At 43.7% G+C, this 25676-nt stretch overlaps 1 protein-coding gene and 1 long non-coding RNA gene across 2 annotated transcripts; both read left to right on the top strand.

Moving 5' to 3' along the window:
- The first annotated feature begins 1 nt into the window (after position 1).
- LOC117083830 (40S ribosomal protein S4, Y-like) lies at positions 2–24643 on the top strand. The gene is given in 9 exon segments (XM_033211967.1): positions 2–62; positions 1327–1394; positions 1925–2002; positions 3814–3994; positions 5370–5467; positions 14468–14639; positions 23099–23256; positions 24482–24512; positions 24515–24643. Coding segments are annotated over 9 exon segments (900 nt in total). The 5' UTR covers positions 2–16; the 3' UTR covers positions 24583–24643.
- On the top strand, positions 5478–13076 carry LOC117083886. The gene is made up of 2 exons (XR_004437245.1): positions 5478–6174; positions 9510–13076. It is a non-coding gene; the product is annotated as an uncharacterized LOC117083886 (long non-coding RNA).
- Positions 24644–25676: the final 1033 nt, after the last annotated feature.

The following is a 25676-nucleotide window of genomic DNA, read 5'->3' as shown; positions in this document are numbered from 1 at the left end:
TTGGAGGTTTTACCACATGCACAGAGCTGTGCAGCCATCAGGACGAGCTAATCCAAAGCAAGGTATTCAACTTAAAATTCACATGCCATAAAATCTATCCTTTCAATGTTTACAATACAGACGATTTTAGTACATTCCCAAACCTGTGAAATTGGCCCCAATCCAGAACAACGAATGATTTGTCTCTGAAACAAATCATGATTTTGCAAATCACGATTTTGCAGTCACAGTATGTCACAGTCACAAGGACTCATATACGTTATTTCTTACGATTGGCATTTTTTTGTTTGTTTGTTTGTTTGTTTTTTTGAGACGGAGTCTCGCTCTGTCGCCCAGGCTGGAGTGCAGTGGCCGGATCTCAGCTCACTGCAAGCTCTGCCTCCCGGGTTTACGCCATTCTCCTGCCTCAGCCTCCCGAGTAGCTGGGACTACAGGCGCCCGCCACCTCGCCCGACTAGTTTTTTGTAGATTTTTAGTAGAGACGGGGTTTCATCGTGTTAGCCATGTTAGCCAGGATGGTCTCGAACTCCTGACCTCGTGATCCGCCCGTCTCGGCCTCCCAAAGTGCTGGGATTACAGGCTTGAGCCACCGCGCCCGGCCTGTTTGTTTTTTGTTTTGTATGAGACGGAGTCTTGCTCTGCCACCCAGGCTGGAGTGCAGTGGCCGGATCTCAGCTCACTGCAAGCTCCGCCTCCCGGGTTTACGCCATTCTCCTGCCTCAGCCTCCCGAGTGGCTGGGACTACAGGCGCCCGCCTCGTCGCCCGGCTAGTTTTTTTGTATTTTTTTAGTAGAGACAGGGTTTCACCGTATTAGCCAGGATGGTCTCGATCTCCTGACCTCGTGATCCGCCGTCTCGGCCTCCCAAAGTGCTGGGATTACAGGCTTGAGCCACCGCGCCGGCTAGTTTTTTTGTATTTTTTTAGTAGAGACAGGGTTTCACCGTATTAGCCAGGATGGTCTCGATCTCCTGACCTCGTGATCCGCCCGTCTCGGCCTCCCAAAGTGCTGGGATTACAGGCTTGAGCCACCGCGCCCGGCCCCACGATTGGCATTTTTTTAAAGGCTCCTAAATTGTGCTCTTTCAGGGCTTTTGCTAAGTATTTTGAAGGTCGGTGACAGATAAGTTAAAGAGTGCAAACTAGGTCCTCCAACTCAGCCGACCTGACGCGGGGGAGGCCCAACAAAAAGTCCTGCGGCATAACTGACACCTGTAAATCAGTATCAGAAACTGAAAATACTAAGAAATTCAGTTCCAGGCTGTGAACTCTACAGCGGAAGAATAAGAAACCGGAACTGAACGTCTCAGTCATCTGACTTCCTGCAGGTTACGACCACAGAGTTTCGTGGCACCGGAAAGGAAGAGGTTCTCTTCCGTCGCAGGGTTTCGCCATGGTAAGACTGATACGCCCGAACTCCGAATATATCTGCCTCCATCCTTTGAAAAAAGGCCGTTCCACCTTGGCAGTGTTTCGCTTCTCGGTCGCCCCTACTTGGTGGGTGGGAATGCTGCTGGTACTGCTTCAGGAAACCCAATTTGGAGAGCGGAGGTCCCAGAAGTGTGCGTCTAGTTGTGCTCGACATGGGGGCCGGCACAAGAGTCCTTTGACGCAGCCCGGCAGTGGCTTTTTACCCGTATTAGCTTATTTCCACACGTTGAAGCAGCCTCAGATTCTCTTGGAGAGCACTGTGGATGTTTTCGACGTATGGTAGGGAGACGCGCGGTTTTCAAAGATCTGTGCTTTACGCGGTCTCTGTTCTGGGGTCTGGCAGGAAGTAATACTTGCTCAAAACGGGGCGTGAGTATGGGCTGGTCGATCTTTTCTCCTTGGGTGAGGTATTACCCGTTAGCAATTCCTGCAGCTGAAGATGAGGACATTTCACTCAGCGGAGACGAATTTCTCTGAGTTTGGTGTCCTTTTCAGGCCCGGGGTCCCAAGAAGCACTTGAAGCGTGTTGCAGCGCCGAAGCATTGGATGCTTGACAAACTAACGGGTGTATTTGTAAGTATAACTTCATTTTTTTTTTTTTACTCGAGTACATGCTAAATACCTGTGGCTTGGTATTTCTTGGGGGCAGTGTTTGCTTATTTGTTATGTGGGATTTTCGTTGGGAAAGACTTCCTGCACCCGGAACTTGTCCTTGCACTTTTCTGTGCAACAGAGGGCAAGTATATCACGTCCTGGTGGTCTCCTTTGCTGTTTGAGCTCCCCACTTTAGAGGGCACTTGCTGAGCCCAGAGCCGGGTAGGTTAATGAATGTGTCCAATTCCATGTAAGAAAGGAGCTCAGTGATAGTCCACTGAGTCCCCATTGATAAACAGATGCGTTTAATTTAAAGTTACCCTTTGTTTCAGAGGGTGGAGTAACTGCATTTTACGTTGAGCCCGAGTTACTGGTTTAGCAGTAAAGGCTACAGGAGCCCACGAAACAAGGGCAAGAAATTGTGTGAGAAACGCTGAATGCTCTTGAAGTGAACGTGAAGACCTGGTAGGATGAGGGCAGTATACTCAGGTGCACGGGAGGCAAGTATCTCACAAGGAGACTAGGCAGTTTCCACATTGGTGGTGTGGTGATATTGGGGGAGAGTGGTTGAAGCCATAAAGTCTTGGTCTTTTGAGAGAGAGAGGAGTGAGTGTGAAGAAGACAGAACCGAGGTGCTTAAGATGCCAAGGGTTTTTTTGAGCAGGAATAAATGTGGGGCATCCTTAAGAGACTGTATCTACCCGAGGGTCTACAGCCACATAGGAGGCACTTGGTAACTAGCTTGATTTGGCCTCCTCTTTGTACAGTTTGAACTCTGAACACTGAGTAGTAGAAGCTTGTCTTCCTTGTCCTGATATTTTCGGAGAGAACCTAGGCCGTGTGTTCGCCGGGGACCTGGATTTGCAACCTGTCCTTGTCAGTTTCTGCTTCCAAGTGCTGCCTCTGCTACTGTCCCCTACTATCTGACCTCCCTGGGTGGGCCATTGTTTTCTCTATTGTTATGTGGATGAGCAAGGCACTCTTTTTAAGAAGACTTGCTGGGAACTTAGTCCTTTAGTCTTGTGGGCTCTTCTCCTTTTCCCCGTGGCATTGATGAATGTGTGTGGTTAATGATTGTGAGTCCCTTTTAAGAGGGACAAAGCTAAAGTGGGATCTGTAGAAGCAGCTTGAAGAACAGTCTCCATTAGAAGGGATTCCTGTGTGATCCAAGCTTAAAAGATAATTGGGGAGTGATGTTCAAGACCTTGAGGCTTTTGTAGGTACTGGTAGCAGATATCCAAAGGACAGTATAACACTGAAATTGCAAGAGTATAGGTTACAGGATTTGTTGCAGTGTGATTTTGATGACAGTTAAGCCAGCAAGCAGCCAAGAAAGGAAGAACGCACACTGGGTGTTACGGGGTGGTCCAGCAATATAGGCAGGACTTATGTGGAACTTTGAAGCCTGGAATGGTGACAGAGTAGTAGAATATGTCTTCGTAGGGTTTTGGGTAAAGTGTAAGCTACACCCGAGATACATGGGATGTAGTGTTGTGTTCAAGGGAGGTTTGAGGAGGCAGTACCAGTGGCAGTGGTGCTTGGGGCAGGGCAAAATGGGGAGATTGTTGTGAGGCTGGATTTGGGGAAGGAAGGGGCACAAAATGGAATTTCCATGGTTGGAGACATGATCTTACTAACAAGACAGACCTCTCTAAATTGATGACATATTGGCCTTTTGTATTCCTCTTCCCCACGACAAGTTAAGTTCAGCTGAACTTATGCAGGGCTAAGATCTAGTTACATAAGGACCTGGTTACAAAGATCAGGTTATCTGCCCTTGTTTTCTACAGGCACCTCGTCCATCGACAGGTCCCCACAAGCTGAGGGAATGTCTTCCCCTGATCATCTTCCTCAGGAATAGACTCAAGTATGCGTTGACTGGAGATGAGGTAAAGAAGATATGTATGCAACGCTTCATCAAAATTGATGGCAAGGTTCGAGTGGATGTCACATACCCTGCTGGATTCATGGGTAAGGAAAGAGCTTTTTGTTTTGAAGAAGGAATGGGTTGAGAGAAAGACAAGGTGTAGGGCTTTCATGTTGCCAGTGATAAGACCGGACACCGAACTTTTGATTGTACAGAAGTTACTGCTGGTCTTTTCAGAAGGAGAATGAGGGATAGGGAGAGGAGTGGGAAGGCTGAAGTAAAAAGCAGGAAAGGGGTTGGTCACTGTAAATGGGATGAGACAAGCAGTGGCTGCTAGCTGGTGGGTTATCAAAGTTAGGCTCCTACCCTCGCGTCAGAGACTGGGAGACAGAGCAGCTGTCCTTAGGTGTTGGCTGGAATAAACAGTAAATTCTTTTGGCAGCCCTGAGTTTTCTCAGTAGGCACTTTGAGGGGGATTGGGCTCCTCTTGAGCTTTTAGAAGCCATGTTAGTGTTGAGGTCTTCATAGGCCAAGGTTGAAGCTTAGCCAAGAAGAGGGCTCAGAGGAATCTGGCTAACGATTGGTCGTTTGGTCGAGGAGAGAATCTTTGTCAGTCAACAGAGTTTTGGCTCTGTCTTCCCACTTTGTTGATGACTTAACTATTCTGCATCTCCAAGGATGGATTTGCAGCTTGGTTTCGCGGGGGGTGGTGGGGGGGGGGTGGGGGGGGGGGGGGTTGGCAGAAGGGTCACACACTTCTATGAAAAAAGTGTACTGAGGTAGGAAAAGGCACTAAGGAATTCTGACCTAGTGCTTTTTTCACCATTTTAATGGTGAAAGGCTCAATTTAGCCTAGTATTGTTCCAAACGCAGGGGGATGATGAGTTTATCGGATGTGGAAGCTACCGAGTGGATGGGGTTCCAGGTCAGACTTTCCTAGAATGCAGCCACTGAATTAGAAAAGACAGACCTTCCTTTTCTTACTTTCCTTCCTTTTTTTTTTTTTTTTTTTCCCATCTTGCTTTCTTCCTCAAAACCCCAAATCCCGAGTGAGGCAGGACTCTTGATAAGTCATAGAGGGAGTAAAGGGGGCCAGGCCATTGACTGCTGACCCTTGAGTCTTGCTTGCTTAAATGTGAGTTCTGCTTGTTCATTTGGTTTCCTGGTATGTGTGGGTGTGCTCATGTGTGTTTTCTTCTCAGGATTCTGAGTGCATGAACCCAGAACACAGTCTCAAGCAGCCATTGCATGAGAACATAGGAAGCAGTAGAGCAGCCATAAATGTATTCACTTTCTTTTGTTGGATGACATGTATTGGGACAGGAGCAGGGGTTGGTTTCGTTCAAGCACCCCCATCAAGTGCTGGGTACTCCTAGCCTGCTAAAATGTTCTCAGGTTCAACCTGGCATAGAGTGTTCCTGCTGTGCAGGCAAAAGAAACTTTGTGTTAACAATGTTCCGTATACCTTTTTGTGATCAGATGTCATCAGCATTGAGAAGACAGGTGAACATTTCCGCCTGGTTTATGACACCAAGGGCCGTTTTGCCGTTCACCGCATCACAGTGGAAGAGGCAAAGGTATGTTGTGCAAATTAAGTGAGCTTTGTAATTTCCAGACAGCTAGTCTGTTACCAAGGTTGTCAGAGGGTGTTTAGGCGAGATTCTGGGAGTATTTCCTATCTCTGCTTGTTCATCTGGTTTTTAATCCAGGCATGTAGGTGCACAGTGATGGAAGGTAATGGATTTTCCACGAGACTGTTTTAAAAGCAGGGTATGAGTAAGCAGTTCTCTGAAGGACAAGGTGTTTCTGTACAGGAAAGGTCTGTGGTACTGGAACCAGGAAGGCCTGGGTAAAAATCCAGACTCTTGTCGTTCATTCCTTATGTAACTGCAGGCAATAGTACATAGAACCTTTTTTGAGTCTTTTGTTTTCTTTGTAAACGGTGATAATACGCTTTCTTGCCAGCTTTCTGTGACTATGTTAGTAGTAGTGCTGCCTCGCACTTATTAGTAGTGCTGCCTTGCACTTATTAGACGTAGAAGATTATTGACTTCTGATGTCTACCTCAGCCCTTAAAACTCCCTCTTCCCTCCCCAGATTTAATGGCTGAAGTTTCAAGGAAACTTTCACAGGAGCTCCTTTCTGTGTGTACAGGACTTAATCACCCCTCTAAGTCATCCATTCCTCTTTTTCCTGAATTTAGGGTCATGGGATGACTTTGTTTTTCACGTAACCAAATCACCTTTACAGTGACCAGATGCCATCTGAATATGAGATGCATTCTGTAAGTGAATCACGACATGTTTCCTTGGATGTTGTTTCCACTTAGTTTAACCGGCTTGCCTTTTTCTCTGTTACTTGTTTGGAACACATTAGAGTCCCTGTAGGAATTGACAAGTATTTTCATGTCTGGATAGTTACTTAATTGATCGGTTGTTTGGTTGTTTCTGACTTCTTTGGTCGTGTCGCTTGATGCAGAGTCCATTCTGTTTTTGTGGATTGTTCCCACAGGAGGTGCTTTGTTTTAGATGGTAGTAGTAGGCCTTGAATTCTGCAGGGTGTTCAGTCACGCAGGCTGTTATGTTCTGTTGTACATAAAAGCTAGAAAGCACAGGGGAAATCTTAAATCTGATGACCGGTTTCTGCTTTTGTAAGGAATTTGGATCTCAAGAGACAACGCAGATCGGTAGTCCCTGTGAGTTTTTTAAGTAGGGAGAGGTGGAGTGGGACAAGGAGATACTGGAGTGTTGTTATACCTAGTACTTGCCGTAACGGATTGGCCAGCCACTGTGTAAAAAGCTTGTGTCCAGGAGAGTATCACATAGTAGAGAGAAGTGCCAAATGGTTACCCTGGGTTAGGGTACAGGCCTTACCCTTGTGTAACAGGTAAGAGACTGGGGAAGTTTTAGTTGAGCTTATTTGTTTGCTGGTTGTTTCTTTGGGCAGCTGGAAGGGAGCATTCCTTATTACAAACTCAGGTTAGCTTGGCTTGAGCCAAGAGTTGAAGGACACAGCGAGTTCACAGTGGAGAATCACAGGCTCCTGGGTTGTCAGTTATGTGGGACACACCAGGGAGCCTTTTCATAGTTATTAGTCCACCAGGTAGCATAGGTTAGTGGAGAGACAGAACATCCAAATAGCCCTCCACCCTTGAAAATAAGACAGAAAAGGAGTATTTTGTGGGTCTTGGGAAAACAGCTTGATGGATTTCAGACATAATTTTTTCCCTTTAACAACTTGGTATTTGTTGAAGACCAAGGAAATAGAAGTCACTGGATTTGGCCGGGCGCGGTGGCTCAAGCCTGTAATCCCAGCACTTTGGGAGGCCGAGACGGGCAGATCACAAGGTCAGGAGATCAAGACCATCCTGGCTAACATGGTGAAACCCCGTCTCTACTTAAAAGATACAAAAAACCAGCCGGGCGAGGTGGCGGGCGCCTGTAGTCCCAGCTACTCGGGAGGCTGAGGCAGGAGAATGGCGTAAACCCGGGAGGCGGAGCTTGCCGTGAGCTGAGATCCAGCCACTGCACTCCAGCCTGGGAGACAGAGCCAGACTCCGTCTCAAAAAAAAAAAAAAAAAAAGAAGTCACTGGATTAAGAGTGGGACATTACATCTGTTTTGTGGGGGATTGCCACTACAGTGGATGGGGAAAAAAAAAGATTTTGGGTGAGCCCATCATGAGCCTGCACAAGAATAATGGGAACTAAGGCAGTGCCTGTTCCCAATGTGAGTAGGGGTAGAGAGCACAAGTATCACCTGGGAGATGCAAAGAAGACAGGGGTTTAGAATATACATCCCCTGCTGTGGTATGGAGGAAGCACATGTGGAACAGGGTGATTGAATATTAGGTGGTAGGGTAAGGAGATGGTAGCTCCAGATCTTGACGAAATACATGGATGCTTGAGAGTTGTGGATGGAAGGACAGTATCATAATGCTTTGGGTTCAGCTTGCCTTGTAGCTTGCAAGTACATAATAAGACAGAAAAAAGTAGGTGCTGACTGAAATACAGGACTGAAACACTGCTCAAAGGAGTTACAGTAGATGCTGTCTGAATAGTTGGCACAGTATCCTCATTGATGTTGGGCAGCTTGTGTTCAATGATAGGTGTGCATAGGGAGGGGGAGATTTTACACTGCAGAAGGTTTATGAACAGGATCTAGGTGGTGCAGGTTCTCTTTCCTGAAAAGTGGAAAACACTGGTTAAAGAAATCAAAAAGAGGAAATCAGAGAGTAACCAACCACCAGAGACTTGGTTTTATGTATTACCATTCTTGAACGTTGAGAAGACTGAATCTCATAAAGGTGACCGTTATTTTCAAAGTAGAAGATACAGGACAGTGGCTAGAAGGAGGCAGAAGGAGGAAGTTTCTTTTAAGATAGTGGGTAATGTTTGCCCATTTGTTTTAGAAAATTGGAGATTAGTGCAAAAGGAGGTGTTGAAGACCATGAGTGTGGAGACTAGTGCTTTTTTTGGTGGGCAAGGAAGAAGACAGGTGGGAGGGAATAGGCAGTTGAAGTTGAAGTTCAGAAAGGTTGGAACCTGGCCAGTTAGATTTATTTCTAAGGGAGGCCAGCTGAGAAAGATTTAATATTGGTTTGTGTAGGTGTTGTACAAAGGGCGGTGGAAACTTGGAGCGAAGACTCATCCGTGTTTCGAGAGGGACAGGGTAGAATGCTCTTGGTGAGATTTGACATTCATTTTGGAGAATGACAGGAAGCCTCACCTTGCAGTCAAGATTGTATGGAAAGGGTGTCAGTGGGGCAGGCATGTTGTAGTAGGTGGTGATGTAATTACAGATTATGACTGGGAGTCAAGATTGCTGAGCAGACAGAAGGCAGAGTTGAGGTTTTCTTGTGGTAGAGCGCTATTCAACAGTTAAGAATAAACTCTTTTTCTCTGTAGTTCTTTTAAAAAAAAAGAAATTTGAAAATATTCAGTAACTTTTTGGATACAAGTGTTTTTTGGATTACATGGATGAATTATCCGGTGGTTAATTCTGAGATTGTAGTGCACCCATCACCCTAATAGTGTACATTGTACCTAATGTGTATTATTTTTATCTCTGGCCCCGTCTCAACCTTCAGATATTCAAGAGTATTTGAAGTATCTGAGTATCTGAAGCCTGTTATATCACTCTGTATGTCTTTGCATACTCATAGTCTGGCTCCCACTTACAAGTGAGAACATAGGGGTTTTGGTTTTCCACTCCTGTATTATTTCACTTTGAACAATGGCTTCCCGGTCCCTTCATGTTGCTGCAAAAGACATTATTTTGTTCCTTTCAATGGCTCTTTTTCTCCAAACGTCTGTCTCTGTGAGGGCTCAGAAACTGACACGTTCCGGAGACTTCCCTGTCTAAGCATTTTGCTTAGATATGCATGGCTTACATATACCTAGGCTCAACTGCTTTTTATTTCCCTGGCTCCCACCCGTCTCTTTTTCTCTCAGACATTTCCATTTGTCTCAGACGTTTTATTATAAGCAGTTGGTTTGGTGTACTCCAGCTCATACTGTCTTGTTTTCATCCATTATATCCTTGCCTTCATGGCTTTTAGTCTGCCTACTTGGAGGACTCAATCCGAACTCTGATTCCTGTTCTGGAATCTTGCCACACAGAGGCTGAGCCCCATGCTAGGAACTGAGGATTGAACCCAGAGCAGTCTCCTGTTTGCTGTCTTTTTGTGCTTTTCTCACTGGCCAGTGGTGACCCAGAGGGCCCTACAGTCCTTGGGGCTGGAGGGAGGTCTTGGGGCTGGAGGACAGAAGGTGATGGGGTATCACATCTTTAAAATCTGAAGACAGTCTTTTCAGCTGTGGGACAAAGGAAAAATAATTGGTTTTCCGCAGATGTTGAGCTACCCCTGTGGTAAGAGGGTTTAGCTCAACTGGAAGTTCCCTTCATGATACCGCCAGCCTTACCCTTAGTGAACCTCTAGTTTTCTCACAGGATGGGCATCTACTAAGCAAGAGGACCCAAGATCTAAATCCTGAGCTGTTTTGGCCACATAAAGGTTTGGTGCACAGGTAATAAAAGGCGTTTGAGGTGGATACGAGGAAAGTGTGCTGAGGTTGGCTTTTGCAGGAACTCTCCCCCTAATAAACGTGTTCAAAAGTTTTGAGCCTGCCTTAGTCCTGGTCTTAAAGCACTGCAAACCTGGTCAGGCAGCTCTGTGTAGTGGTTAGACATGGAACTGTTACCTGTTAATGTGCTAGCATGCTTACAGGCATTTCACTCACTCATGGATAGTTGCTATTTGTCATCTCTGTTCCACAGTTCATCTCTGGATCCTTCAGGGACAGACATGCATCATGAAGCTTGGGTGAGTGGTTCCAGAGGGAACCGTCTGACAGGATGGAGGGAGGCCCCTTGGAACTGGGGGCACTTTTAAAGAGAGAGGCCATGTGTTTTTCAGAGGGTGTTTCATGTGTGCAGTTAAAGGCAAAGGACCTTTGGGCCCAAGGGTTCAAGTTTGTTGCTGTGATGTAGTAGTGAACAGCAGGGTGCTGTTGCTCTCTATGCAGAAACTTGGTTAGTGAGAGGATCTGTGGAGGATATAGGAAAAGAAAATGTTTTTACTTGTTTCGTTGTTGCATTCTTTCCTTTCTCCTGATTGTCAGCTACCTGCTGACTATTGTGACTCCCTTAGCACCATTCTCAGCTCAGCTGAGACAGTACACTGCCCAGGATGTATGTGAAAAGTAGAGGGCAGCAGGTAGGCTTTGAGGTGTGAATAGGCCTTCTATGAGTTCACAGTCATAGAACTTAGTTGGACCTGTCTTACCTGGGATATTTGAAGCTAATGAGCAAAAGGGGAAGGATTAACTTTCACTGGAAACATTTTAGAATCACCCAAGAAGGTTTAGGATGTCACCTAGAAAAAATGTGTAGGACAGTTGGGTGAAAAGAATGCATTCAGCAGGCCATGATGCAAAGACTTGCCTCGTGAAGTTGGAGGGGCAGAGGTAGAGAGGGCCAGATTTTATTCTGAACAGGGAGCAGTGATTGTAATAGGGGTGTCAGTAATAGTGACCTCAGTAACTGTGGGTAGAGCCATTTCAGAACTGGAGCTTACATTTCAGAGTTCTTTCTCTGGTTATCAAGGACAGTGGGTTTCTTATATCTAGCATGGAGGAGAGCTGGAGAAATTGAAAATCCCACTATTAGCCTTAGGTTGATTAAAGTAACACTGCATTAGTAAGCGGTCACTGGATTGGTACTGGATTGAATAGTACATTTTAAAGGTGAAGTGCAAGTTGCTCTTCTAAATGGGGATGGAACAGTGAAGTCAACAGATTGTTTTTGAGTCTGGCTCCACTGGTTGCAGAATGTATGCTGTGTGTTGTAATCTTTCTTATGGTTTGGTCCCAGGGCCTTTGGAGGTATAAGGGGAAAAAGTGTTTTCTCTGTCTGCATACCCAGCCTTACTTACCTGGACTCAAACAAGCCTGGATTCTTTGCCCACTGCTTTGGTGCTTAGGGACTGTAGCTTGGTAGTTTTCCACTTTGGAGTAGAGGGCAAAGAAAAGAATGGACTTTGATAGTCATGTTATACCTCATCCACATGTATTCACCCTGAAGTTGGGCAGGTTAGTAACCCTCTGTGACCGTGGTATACCATTTATTGTCTGAGGCAATTCTGCTTGGCTCCTCAGTGAACCTCAAAGACCTTTCAGTACCCTGGACACTCTGTGTCTGTGTCCATGTTCCCCCTCTGCCTCATCACACTTAAGTATTTTGCCTACTGTAGCACCATAGCTTGATGATTTTCTGTTCTGGTATGTAATCTTATCAGCTGAATTTGGTTGTATATTTGATCTGTCTCTCTTATGGGGGTATTTATACCTGGTTGGAAGGAATGTGCCAAGTTGTATTCAGTATCTCAATGACAGCGCCCCCTATCCTGCCTCTGCACACATTACCTTCATTACACTTGCTTATGGATGGCCAAGTACTTACAACCCTGGGTGGTGGGGCCATTCCTGTAGTCACCTTGGTTTGCACTATGTTCAGTTTGCTCTCCTTCGGCCACCATTCACTCCCTCCAAGTCCCATCCAGACGTTCAAGGGGCTTCTGTCCTACTGTGCCTTCCTGCAACAGGCAGTAGAACAAAAGTTGTAAACACTGCGGCCTTTTTGTGTGTGTGTGAGCAGGTTTCTGATGTCTTGTCCTTTTGGCCAAGTTCTGGACCCAAAGGCATTCCTAAAGTTAATTTGGGGGTGGTACACACACTGGCAGGGTAGCAGGAAAGGAGAATGTGGTTTTTCTTTTCCTTTTGAAAGAAGAGGGCTCAATCAGCCTAATTGTCCCTTGGAGTGCTTCCGACTTTTCTTTAAGAGCTTCAATTGGTATGTTTGCATGCAGCATCTGGGTGTTTCTTAAATTTCTACATTTATGTGTGACTTCTGTATTACAGTCTTGAAGGTTTTCAGTTGGTTGGTCCAGTAGGCAGCTCTGATTGGGGAGTTAGGCAGCTTTTGATTCTTTGCTTAACTCACTGGCCAGGAAAGCTGGAAATGATCTTGAGTTTGTATTTGTAGTGGTGGTAAATGTGAAGTGGTGGTGGTAAACAAACTGACACTCAACTGAAGAATGCCTGGAAGAGTGTGTCAATTGTGAAGTTTTGAGTTGAAGAGAGTGCTCTCATTAGATTGACTGCATAGGTTCTAGACCTTAACATGGGTAAGTGTGGTTGGATATGCCAGGGTGGTGAATTCCAGATTTACTTTAACTGGTGGAGTTAATGTGGCCTAAGTTCCACATGTGGAATAAAAGTTTTTTGTCACCTTCTTGGACTGCTGGCTTATATTAAATGGCTTCACATCTCCATAGCACCTTGAATGGTGTTGGATCTATAGTAGCATAAGGAAGAATATTAGCTGACGTTTACTGCTTTGCTCGGTCCTTTATGTTCCATTATCTCAAACATTAGATGTAGTAGTGTGCAATAATTATTCGCATCCTACACCTGTGAAACCTAAGGGGACAGTATTTCAACTTGGGCCTTTTTTATAGAAGAGTGAGCCCAAGCTCTGGTTACTTTACTTACCATACATCTCTTTCCACTCCCAGGCAGGTCAAAAGCAGTGATAGAGAGAAGCTGGCAAACCTAGTTAGTCCTGAGAGCCCAAATATAGGGGAGAGAGTTAAAATATCTGTAGAGGAAATGCAGGCGCTGATTTAAAAAAAAAAAAAAAAAGTGGCTCCTCGAGTTCATTCATTGTACAGTTTTTGGACTGTTTCTGTCATCTTCAGGGGGCTCTTTCTGTGATCTGGCAGTCTGCATTTGTCCTTGTTAGTTTCACATTTACCAGAGAGTTTGTCCTGAGACTTCAGAGGACTGTACTCAGTTTAAGTGTGGGGTTTTTAATATCTTTTAACTTTCTATAAGCTTTTTCTTCCAACAAAACTGAAAGAAAACCCACTTTGTCACTTCTGAGCAGTGACACTTTCTGGGGAGCCTAGGGTACATAGGATGGGCATTGGCAACCACACATGGATTATGTTTGTTTGAAATTACATCGTGTACCATTTGAAGCTCCTGAAAATTGCTTCTGGAACAAAATGGGGCTTGGATAACTCTTGGGCTGATACTTGTACTTGGTATGAGACATTTTGAACTGCTCCTGCTGGTAGATGTCACAAGCAACACCAGAGTGGTAAATGTTAACAGGGAAATAAAGCAAGTATATAATGGGTTGTGCCATTTAAAAGTGAGATGAGGAAGAGCAGCATTGTGTACTGAAAGCATGTAGCTGGCTGGCACAGCTGTTTTTACCTAACCTGGTCATAAAAGCCTCATGTTTTTGTTTTCTTTTTCTTTGAGACAGAGTTTCGCTCTTGTTGCCCAGGCTGGAGTGCAGTGGCGCAATCTTGGCTCACCGCAACCTCCACTTCCCAGGTTCAAGCAATTCTCCTGCCTCAGCCTCCTGTGTAGCTGGGATTACAGGCATGCACCACCACCCTGGCTAATTTAGTATTTTTAGTAGAGACGGGGTTTCTCCACGTTGGTCAGGCTGGTCTTGAACTCCCGACCTTAGGTGATCCGCCTGCCTTGGTCTCCCAAAGTGCTGGGATTACAGGCCTGAGCCACTGCGCCCAGCAAAAGCCACACATGTTCTTAGCAGTTTTTAGTAGTGGTAGAGTTAAGTTTGTCTCTGGGACTCTTTATTACCACCGCTCCAGAGTTGCCGGATGAGAACTATCAGTTGGAAATATGTCCCTGAGGGGAAAATGATATACCAGTTGACTATGTGTTATCACTCATATACACAGGCAACAAGCTTTTAGGGTGTGATAAAGGACCAGAGGTCAGTTCAGCTGAGCACTTTTCCAGTAGCCACCAGAAGGTTCTGAAACAGATTCCCCCTTGGTGAGATTTCCCAGATGTTTAAATTGCCAGATCAGTATGGGAGATCATCAGCTCTGTGACTGGTTAATGTAGCTTTTCCCAGGAGTACTCCTTCTCTGTCTGAGGACATGCTGGGAATAGATAGGATAGGAAATATTTGGGTGACTGCTTTAGGCTGGCTTTGTGTTTACATATTAAATTGGTTTTCTTTGCTGTGTTTATAGTACAAGTTGTGCAAAGTGAGGAAGATTACTGTGGGAATAAAGGGAATCCCTCACTTGGTGACTCATGATGCTCGTACCATCCGCTACCCAGATCCTCTCATTAAGGTGAATGATACTGTGCAGATTGATTTAGGGACTGGCAAGATAATCAACTTTATCAAATTTGACACGGGTAAGTTTTTTTTTCCCTTATGTTGTCTGCTACCTCCCTCCTTGTCTTTTCTTTTTCGGTCTTTCTGTTTTATTCTATTTTGTCTGTACACCTATTACGATTAGAAAGAACTAAAACACATTTGGTTCTCCCTAAGAGAGAGCATATTGTGTCATGGTCTCTTGGGTTTGCAGTGGGTTCTTGATGTTGAGTAGTGGTGTGATGTCCCTTTGGGCTATCTGCAATAGCCCAGCCTCATTCAGAATGTAAACTATAACTATGTAAACTCTGTGTCCATTCTGTTTGTCACCAGAGGGGTACTTTGTTTTAAATGAGATAAACTTTAGGTGTGTTCCTTGAGGTGAAGGGCTGAAGTTGTCCAGATAACCTTAAACTAGTTATGAGGAAAAGATGTGTCTACAGCTTTGTTTCTCCTCCCTACACCACAGGCTCCTGGCAGGTTTACACCCAAATGCTTGGTAATACTTGATCAGCTAAGGAAGTAAAATATTTTGTTTTAACAGAAATTTCTAGAAATGAAGAAACACTGGAAAAACAGGACAGGGACAACAAACAGTGGCAGCTCCTTTTGTGCCAACCTTCAGTGACTGCATTTTGTTATGTTGCCTATCTGCCTTCCCTGTTTACCTGCTTATGGCACCCCCACAGTCCCCACTTGGACTGTGATTTAAGATCTAGCCAAAGTCCTCAAGTTGCCTTGGTGTTTGAGCCCAGGCTGGCTGTCTTGAATTCAGTACTGCACAGGCTGGGGTTGTCTGATTGTTGTTTGACCACTATGACCTTCTACCTGCGCTGCCTGCACTTCTGTTATTTACTGTTGACCTGAAAATTTTAGCCAAGAATGTTTCTTGGCTATGAAAGTTGAGAGGCCTTCTCATTAGGAGAAAACATTGAGAGAAGGGATATTTAATGGGATGTGTCATGCTTGTCATACCTAAACCTATTGTTTGATGTCATTGCGACCACAAATGAGATAACTAGACATCTTGCATCTCCTAGTAATAGCAGGAAGTAATAGTAGGGATACTTCCATTCAGGAAGTATTCTTGTGAAAGAATCAAGACAAACTTCGATAAAGGGACAAAGGAAAGCATGTATATATTGGAACACACTTAAGACACCTAGAAATTATTTGCAGAGTTACTTAGATTTTCGAGTGGCTTGCTAGATATTTCAGATTCAAATGATTTGGTACTGACCATTTGTTTCTAAGTGATCCAGCGAAGGACTGCAGGAGTTTAAAAATGTTATGAAGCTGGAGAGTGAGTAGCTAGGATCATATTGTGCTTGTCTCAACTTTTGCATACCTTTGAGAATAATTTTTTAAATGAATGTGGACTTCTTATCTCCAATTAAATGATAATGTTGTTTCTCATTTATTAAATCAAATTCCAAGTTAAAATTCAACAGATTTTTTTCTCCCCCACCTAACTTGTTTTTTGTTTTGTTTTGTTTTTTGGGTTTTGTTTTGTTTTGAGACAGTCTTGCCACATTGCCCAGGCTGATGTGCAGTGGTGCAATCTCAGCTGGCTGCAAGCTCCGCCTCCTGGGTTCAAGTGATTCTCCTGCCTCCGCCTCCCAAGTAAAGACAGGGTTTCACCATGTTGACCAGTCTGGTTTCAAACTTCTGACCTCAGGTGATCCACTGCCTTGGCCTCCCACAGTGCTGGGATTACAGGAGTGAGACATTGCCTTTGGCCCTGACTTTGTTTATTTGAAATATGTATCCCTTTGTCTTACACAAACATGCTTGGTATTAATTTGTTTGCTTATTTGCTTATTACTTGTTTATTACTTAGTTTACTCCTGAGAGTTTACATAAAATCTCAGAATGACAAAGCCAATATTCCTAGTAACAAGAAACCTACTGAATGGGCAAAGGTTTCTTTGTAGTTCTTGGTTGGTTTGGTTTTAAATGCTTAACGAATTTTTAATTGTGGTTTTAAAAAAAAAAGATACTTCCAAAATTTAGCACCTTAACCATTTTTAAGTGTACAGTTCATTAGTGTTGTCAACTATATTCACATTTTTGTGTGGTAGATCTCCAGAACTCCCTCGTTTGTGCTTTAACCAACTCCACCACTTTCTGCTTTCTGTAACCTCTGACAACCACCATATCACTCTTTGCTTCTGTGAATTTGACTTTTTTGGGTGGTTTCTTAATAAGTGGAAATGATAGTGTTTGTCCTTTTTGACCAGTTAACTTTGCTTGGCCTAGTGTCCTCAGGTTTCATACATGTTGTGGCATGTGAAAGTATTTCTTTTGTCTTTTTTTGAGACAGTTTCACTCTTGTCACCCACGCTGGCATGCAGTGACGTTATTTCCACTCACTGCAGCCTCCATCTCCTGGTTTCAAGTGATTTCCCTGCCTCAGCCTCCTGAGTAGCTGAGATTTCTGGCACCCATCACCACACCCAGTTAATTTTTGTGTTTTTAGTAGAGATGGGGTTTTGCCATGTTGGCCAGGCTGGACTCAAAACTCTTGACCTTAGGTGATCCACTGCTTTGACCTCCCAAAGTGCTGGGATTATAGGCGTCAGCCACTGCACTTGGCCAGTATTTCCTTCCTCTTTAAAGGCAGAGTAATACTCAGTTGTGTATTATACCACATTTTGTTTATCCATTCCTCTGTGGATGGACATTTAGGTTGTCTCTACCTCTTGGCTATTGTGAGTAGTGCTGCTAGGAACACAGCTGTGCAGACAGCTCTCCCAGATCCTGCTGGATGTTTCTGTGTACATACTCAGAAGTGGCATTGCTGGACCATATGTGATAGTTTTGAAATTTTTGAGAAATCTTTGTGCTGTTGTTTCATAGCAGCCTTGCTGTTTTACATTCTCACCACCAGTGCAGAAGAATTTCAGTTTCTTCACATTCCTTCCCACACTTTGCTGTTGTTTGCTTTTTATATTTTTTCTTTTTTTTCTTGTGGCTATCCTGGTAGCTATGAGGTCATATCTCATTATTATTACTTTTTTAATTTGGAGTTCTGTGATGAGTAGAGACATTGAACATCTTTTTGAGTGCTTGTATGCTTTTGGAGAAAGATCTTATGCCCTTTGTCCAGTATTTAGCCAGGTTGTTTCTGGTATTGTTGAGTTGTAGGACATCTTTAGATAGTATCAGATGTAAGATTTGTGGATGTTTTTTCCTATTCCATAGGTTGCCTTTTCACCCTTACTGATGCTTCTTTTGGTTGGCAGGCTTTTTAAAATTTGTCCGTTTTTGCTTTTGCTGTGTCATGTCCAGGAGATCATATCTCTTGTGTCACTTGTGGTTTCTGTGTGTGTCTTGGGAGCTTTACAGTTTGAGGCCTTACGTTTAATCTGTTTAGAGCTTGTTTTTGTATATGGTGTAATGTAAGATATTCTCCTTGTTGTTCATTTATGTGGGGACCTAGTTTTACCAACACCACTTGTTGAAGTCACTGTCTTTTCTCCACTGAGAGGTCCGGGCATCCTTGTTGAAGATCATTTGGCATATACACTTGGGTTTATTTCTGGGCTCTGTTTTCTTTCTTTGGTCTGTTTGCCCGTGTTTTATGCCAGTATCACACTATTGGATTGCTGTCATTGTGTATTTCGTTTTCAGATTAGAAGTGTGTTATCCAAGTTTGTGTTTATTTTTCTTTTTTTTTTTTGTTGAGACGGAGTCTCGCTCTATCGCCCAGGCTGGAGTGCAGTGGCCGGATCTCAGCTCACTGCAAGCTCCGCCTCCCGGGTTTACGCCATTCTCTCGCCTCAGCCTCCCGAGTAGCTGGGACTACAGGCGCCCGCCATCTCGCCCGGCTAATTTTTTGTATTTTTTTAGTAGAGACGGGGTTTCACCGTGTTAGCCAGGATGGTCTTGATCTCCTGACCTCGTGATCCGCCCGTCTCGGCCTCCCAAAGTGCTGGGATTACAGGCTTGAGCCACCGCGTCCGGCCGTGTTTATTTTTCATAATTGTTTTGGCTGTCTTTGGTGCTTGAAGAGGAGGTGTGTCCCTTGAGATTCCATATGAATTTTAGTGTGATTTTTTTATTTCTGCAAAAAGAAAAAATGCTATTGGTATTTGATGGTGATTATATTAAATCTATAGGTTGCTTTGGGTTATATGGACTTCTGAAAGATACTAAGTTTCTGCATCAGTGGAGATGACTGAGTGGTTTTTGTCTTTTGTTCTGTTAATGTAACATTGATTTTTTTATGTTTCATCATTCCTTGCATTCCAGGAGTAAATCCTACTTGATTGTAATGTATTGCTGTTGAATTTGATTTGCCAGCATTTTGGTCACAATTTCTGCATTGTATTTATTAAGGACAGTGGCATGTAGTTTTCATTCCTGGTGGTGTCCTTGTCTAGGTTTTATATCAGGTTGATGCTGGCCTCACAGAATGCACTTGAAAGTGTTACCTCCTTCCCAGCCTTTTCAGGAGGATTGGTGGTAATTATTATTCTAATGTTTTCAGGTCCTGGGCTTTTATTTATTGCGAGGTTTTTGGTTACTGATTCAAACTGCAAGTCTAGCTATAGATCTGTTCAGATTTTTTTTAAAGTTTTAAATTTTTGGTTTTTTTTACTTTTGAGATACTCTGACTCTGTCGCTCACGCTCTAGATCTTGGCTCACTGCAACCTCTGCCTTCCAGGTTCGAGTGATTCTTCTGCCTCAGCATCCCGAGTTGCTGGGATTAGAGGTCAGTGCCCCCACACCTGGCTAATTTTTGTGTTTTCAGTAGAGACAGGGTTTCATTTCACCCTGTTGGCCAGGCGGGTGTTGAACTCCTGACCTCAGTTGATCTGCCCGCCTCGCCTCCTAAAGTGCTCAGATTACAGGTGTGAGCCACTGTGCTCGGCCTCAATTTTTTTTTATTTCTTCACGAGTCAGTTTTGGTCCGTTGTATGTTTTTAGGAATTTGTTAGTTTCTTCTAGGTTCTCCAATTTGTTGGTGTATTCATGGTATTCTTATGATACTTTTATTTCTATGACATTGGTTATAATACCTTCTTTTTCATTTCTGATTTTAATTTTTTTGAATCTTTTTCTTAATTTTGCTTACCTCGGAAGGTCTTTTTCTTAATTTTGAAAGATATGGTATTCTTGTGAGGACTAAACCCTGATTATTATCTTGTCCCAATTGCTATCTAAAGGATCTGGGAGTTATGCCCTACAAATGAGCATGACTAATCATCAGATGGGTTTTATTTAACCCTATATTTCATGACTGACTTTCCAGTCTGACTCTGGGATAACATTACGAGACAATGAAGAAAATAAAAATATTTTACCCCAAAACATTTTTCTTTGCTGTATTTTGAAATGACCCTGCGAAGCTCTTCTTTGTGGGAATGGGGGACATCTGCATCAGTAAAGAATCTCTGTTAAAATTGTTACATCTTTTTCTTTCAGACCCTCCCAATTCTAAAGAGATAAACTAAAATCTGAATAAGAAACATTGATCATCTATTGTCTCTAAGGGCAACCACTTTAAGACTTCAGAAGAACTTTGGTCTCCATCATCTTTTATCTTAACCTGAGCATTCCCTTTCCCTTCTTACCAATCCCAGGCAAACTCAAACTTCAACCAGAAAAATACTTAAATTCACCAATAGACTACACCCAATAACCCCCACAACCGTGCTCTTTCTGGACCAAACCAGTGTATTTCTTAATGTATTTGATTGATGCCTCATGCCTCTCTAAAATGTATAAAACCAAGGTGTGTGCCCTGACCACCTTGGTTACATGTTCTTAGGGCCTCCTCCTAAGGGTTGTGTCATGGGCCATGGTGACTCCTATTTGGCGGTTTGATAGTTTGACTCTTTTCGTTGTCTCTTGGTTGACAGTTTGTTCCTTTAAGCACATTGAATATGTCATCCCACTGTCTTCTGGACTGCAGAGTTACAGCTTATCTAGCAGGAGTTCCCCCATAAATCATGAGTCACTTTTTACCTGCTGCTTCCAAGATGCTTTCTTTGTGACTCTTGACTCTTGATTATATTGTCTCTTGATGTATATCTCTTTGGGCTTGTCCTAGTTGGAGTTCAGCTTCTTGAATTTGTATGTCTGTCTTCTTTCTCACAATTGGGGAGCTTGGGCCATTATTCTTTCTAGTAGGCTTTTTACCCCTCCCTGTCTTTCCCCCAAATCCTGTTCTCATTTTCTCTGTTTCTGTCTATTCTTCTAGGACTCTTGTAATTTGTATATTGTTCCTCTTGATAGTGTCACCTCCTCCCTGTCTTAGGCTTACCTTTATTATTACTTTTTCCTTTTTGCGCCTCTGACTTGTTAATTTCAGTGGCTTGTCTTCAAGTGTGCAGATTCTTTCTGGATCTATGAATTTTTAAATTCAGTTCAATTGTATTCAGCTCCAGAGTTTGATCCTTTTTTTGTGGGTTTCCTTTACGTTGTTGATAATTCTTATGTTGTTTATGGGTTGTTTTCTGATTTTGTTTGTATCTGTGTTTCCTTAGTTTGATGTGCATCTTTAAGATGGTTAGTTTGAATTCTTTGGTAATCATTTCTGTAGGCTCATTTTTCTAAAGAAATACAGCCACCTCTTCCAGTCTTCACCAAGTATCTTCATACAGGGAGTATGACCTTCACCAGTCAGCCAGGCTAGAGGTTTTAGGGATTTCAACTCAGGGCTTGCATGTGCACTTTCTTGGCTGTGCTTTTCTGAAGCCCCTAACATCTTGGTTTGCCTGATGCCTGTCTGTGATACTGTGGCTTCTCTGCTATTGTAAAAAACTCTCCTGTGTACCCTGCTCCCACCCCAATCCCTGCATATCTTTTTTTTTTTGAGATGGAGTTTCATTCTTGTTGCCTGGGCAGTACTGCAATGGTGTCATCTCAGCTCACTGCAACCTTCGCCTTTCAGGTTGAAGCGGTTCTCCTGCCTCAGCCTCCTGAGTAGCTGGGATTATAGGCATGTGCCACCATGCCTGGCTAATTTTGTACTTTTAGTAGAGATGGGATTTCTCCATGTTGGTCAGGCTGGTCTTGAACTCCCAACCTCAGATGATCCGCCCACCTCAGCCTTCCAAAGTGCTGGGATTACAGGCGTGAGCCACAGTGCCTGGCAATTTTTGTAATTTGTAGTAGAGACAGTTTCATCATGTTAGCCAGGATGGTGTTGAACTCCTGACCTCAGGTGATCTGCCTGCCTTGGCCTCCCAAAATGCTAGGATTACACATGAGCCACCATGCCTGGCCTTTTTTTTTTTTTTTTTTTTCCGAGACAAGACTCTTGCTCTGTCACCCAGGCTGGAGTGCAGCGGCACGATCTCGGCTCATTGCAACCCCTGCCTCTGAGGTTCAAGCATTCTGCTTCAGCCTCCCAAGTAGCTGGGGTTACAAGGTGTGTGCCACCATACCTAGCTGTGATCCATTGCAGTAGAAAATGTTGTTTTCACATACTGCTTTGTCCATAATCTTCATCTCACTTCAGTTTTTGGGACTTGTATTAGAGGTTTTCACAGTAGACCCACTCGTCCAGTCTTCTCTGTTTTTCATCTTTTTGTCTTTCCATGGTGCATCATGAACAGTTCTTTTCAGCACCTTCTGTTTTTCTCATTCTGTCTTCAACTAGCTGTAAACATGTTTCTTTAAGCCCATTCCTTTCCATTCTTAATTTTGGTAACCACATTTTTCATTATTTGTTTGATTTTCAAATCCAGTAGGTTACTCTGCAAAGGTGGGCTTCTTGTTGATTTGCGTTAGTTTTGTTTTGTTTTTGCTTTTATCCTTGTAGACTACCCTTTCAAGGCAGTTCCAAGTTTTGCATTTGGTTTGATGCTGTGTTGAGGGTGGTGGTCTTTATCATGATGTCTTAGTTCCTTCCATGCTAGATACTACATGTAAAGTACTGACACATACAAGAATAGTATGTGGTCAAGACAAGGTAGCCTGTGCCCTATATAGTGTGCTTATAATAGATGGTTATGTCCCACAAAAGTAACTCTAGATATCTGAAACAAATGTATTCTTCCTGGGGCTGCCTGAGAGCTCTTGGAACATTGGAAGATTCCCCCTCGAAAGACTGGATTAGCTAGCCATCCAGTTAAAGGCCTTTCTAGTTATTGTCTAGTGCCTTTCTCATAGCCTGAATTTCTCCAGTTCTCCCTCCCTCTCAGTCATCTTCACTGTCTCTCCACCTATCCACCTATCCAGTGCTGTTCCATACCATCTTTGTCAACCCCAAAATGATTATTTATTCAACCTTTGAAGAATTATTGTTGGACAAACAATGCAGGGAAAGCTTATGATTTGAAAAATCCTTAGGGGCCTGCCTTTAAATGACGACTGCAGTGTAATTCACAAATAGCATTCGTTTACAGTGACGGGAGTTCTTGAAATTACAATTTTGGGATGATACTCCATTTTTGTTGCCTGTGTGTGTTAATTTGTTTTAAAGGCAGCAGGCTTCGGTCTGGTTTTAAAATGACTGCTCTCCTGTTTATTTTCCTTTCCCTCTAGGCAATGTGTGTATGGTGATTGGTGGAGCCAACCTCGGTCGTGTTGGTGTGATCACCAACAGGGAAAGACATCCTGGTTCTTTTGATGTGGTGCATGTGAAGGATGCCAATGGCAACAGCTTTGCCACGAAGCTTTCCAACATTTTTGTCATTGGCGATGTAAGACTTACACTCTCTTCACTTCTTTCTAAGAAGACTCACCCTAAAAAGCATAAAGATAAAGACCTGCATCCGCTACTGGTGTTTGTCTGCTTGTTGTTGTTCTTGTGTTAAGGTTCACAGAGTGCAGCAAGCTTTCTATTTAGAGTCTCAGAGAAGAAACAAGATTAGATCTAGAGCCTTACACCTGCCTCTTCAGGTTGTCTACATGAGATGCCAGCAGTGTCATGCAGTAAATTAAGTTAAACTCAGCCTTGCAACTTTTGCAGGGCTACACACCACTGGTATGGGCTGGATTAAGGCCACTGGCTCCAATCCTGGTAGTACCATGCCCCCTTACTTTTGTAAGTAAGTCTGCTAAACCCCTCTGAGACTCCCATCATATAGCTCATCAGTGAACATGGGGGACTTTGATGCAAGGGACCTGTGAATGAATTGCTAATTTGAGAATAAGAGCATTTGCAAGGCATATAACACTTGTTAGTTTCCTTTACTTGTTCAAGATGATCTTGCCCTGGGATCTTTTGAGACCTTTTCAGTGAAGGAGCACCTCTGAAGTCATGCAGTATCCTTACATGGGAGTCTGTTACCCCAAGACTTAAGGAAAGGGCAAGGGATGTAATTGAAAAGCTTTTCATCAAGCTATTTAGCCCCGAGAGCAGCATCTTTCACTTGTACCCTGGCAGTCCTTAGAATATTTGAGAGGTGATACAGAGGCGAAGCCTGCTGTTGTTTTTTTGGCTATGCCACTCAGCAGCTCTATAGTTGGTCCATTCCTTTTCTCAGTATTGAATTATGACACCTCAGTTTATACCTTTGAAAGCAAGGGATCAGAGAAGTGAGTAAATGCATGTCAAAGTTCTTTAAAGCTGATGATGGGGTGATGACAATTCACGACTTCAAAACTCTATGAGAACCTGAAGTTAGTGTCCTTGCCTTTAACGATGCTTATGAAAAACTTGTTGGCTGGTTGCTTCATATAAAATAGAAGCAGGAAGACCTTTAATAGCTCAGCAGTGAGGAGTGAGGTAATGTGAGAGGCAGATAACCTTTCAGGAGACATATATAATGAAATCTTTTATTTTGTTTTAAATTTTGTTTAGCGGTCTTCTCTTAGCTGGCTCTTAATGTAAAGGAAGGTATGAAGTGTGTGTGTTTTGTTGGGATGTTATTTTTCTCTCTTCCCTTTCTTTCTGTACTTACTTTATCTCCTTCTCAATTGCAGGGCAATAAACCTTGGATTTCTCTGCCCAGAGGAAAGGCATTCGACTTACTGTTGCTGAAGAGAGAGACAAGAGGCTGGCCACCAAACAGAGCAGTGGCTAAATTGCAGTAGCAGTGTGTCTTTTTTCTTTGCCGAAATAAACAGTGAATTCTGGTTTCCTAATGTGTTTTTCCCCCCTTGTGGATAATAGTAGGGGTTGAATTTGCTCATGGTTTTGGCACTATCTTAAGATCTCTAGGAATACCACCTATACTTTGACCCTCCAGTAAGTAAACCTTCACTTCCCTCATACATGTTACCCACACTGTCTGTGTGGGCAGAGTGATGGAGTAGCATTACAAACCAAGTACAAAAAGCATATGACATTTCTGATGCCTCAGAGAATGAGCATTAGTCGAAATCATAGAAGAAACAAGTGTTTGTAAATTAGGGAGTTTAATTTTTCTTTACCAGGGACGTGCTTTCTGTACCTCCCCTTCCCCGACCCCAGTTCTTTAGGTCAGAAGTTCAGCCTGTCTCAGAAAGGATGGCATTCTTTTATGGAAGCTATGGGGGATGGTCTTAAGAGTCCTTGCTTGTTCACATTATTGGCAGAAATTAAATCCTATGGCTGTAGGACTGAGGTCCCTTTTTCCTTGCTAACTGGCAATCTCAGAGCTTTTCTCAGCTTCTGGAGGCCATGTGCATTCTTTGCCTAATGGTCCCGTTTCTCCATCTTGTTCAAAGTCAGCAGTGGCAGGTCAGGTCCTTCACATACAGAGTGTTTGGTCTTTGACCCAGTCAGGAATGGTTCTCCACTTAAGGGTCCATTAGAATAACCTCTTATTTTCATAGATTGTCACTTTAATGTCATATTTATAGGATCTTTGGATACTGCTTTTCTTACCAGAAACCTCTATGGCTGGTGGTGCCTTTGCCTGAGTTTTGTTTTGGCCTGTTGGGCTCATTCTGCCCACTTGGCATGGCAGGCTAAGCTTGGCCTATAATATTAGCTTAGATCCCATGCCTGCCAAGGGCAAGTCAGGCGTGGAACAGTTAGGGGTGTGTGAGCAAGCATGGGGTCTGGCCAGTGTGAAGTGCCACATCCTGGCTGCTGCCGCAGGGCAGGCAGCTCTAGGTGCCAGGATGGTCGCTGGCTCACTGCAGTGCTCCAGCTGGACCAGGTGCACTGCAACAGCTTCCACAGCTGGCTGTG

This window comes from Trachypithecus francoisi, unplaced genomic scaffold, assembly GCF_009764315.1.
Source record: "Trachypithecus francoisi isolate TF-2019V2 unplaced genomic scaffold, Tfra_2.0 Contig00031, whole genome shotgun sequence".
Classification (NCBI taxonomy): domain Eukaryota; kingdom Metazoa; phylum Chordata; class Mammalia; order Primates; family Cercopithecidae; genus Trachypithecus; species Trachypithecus francoisi.
The sequence above is the reverse complement of the archived record's forward strand: the minus strand, read 5'-3'. Positions and strand labels throughout refer to the sequence as shown.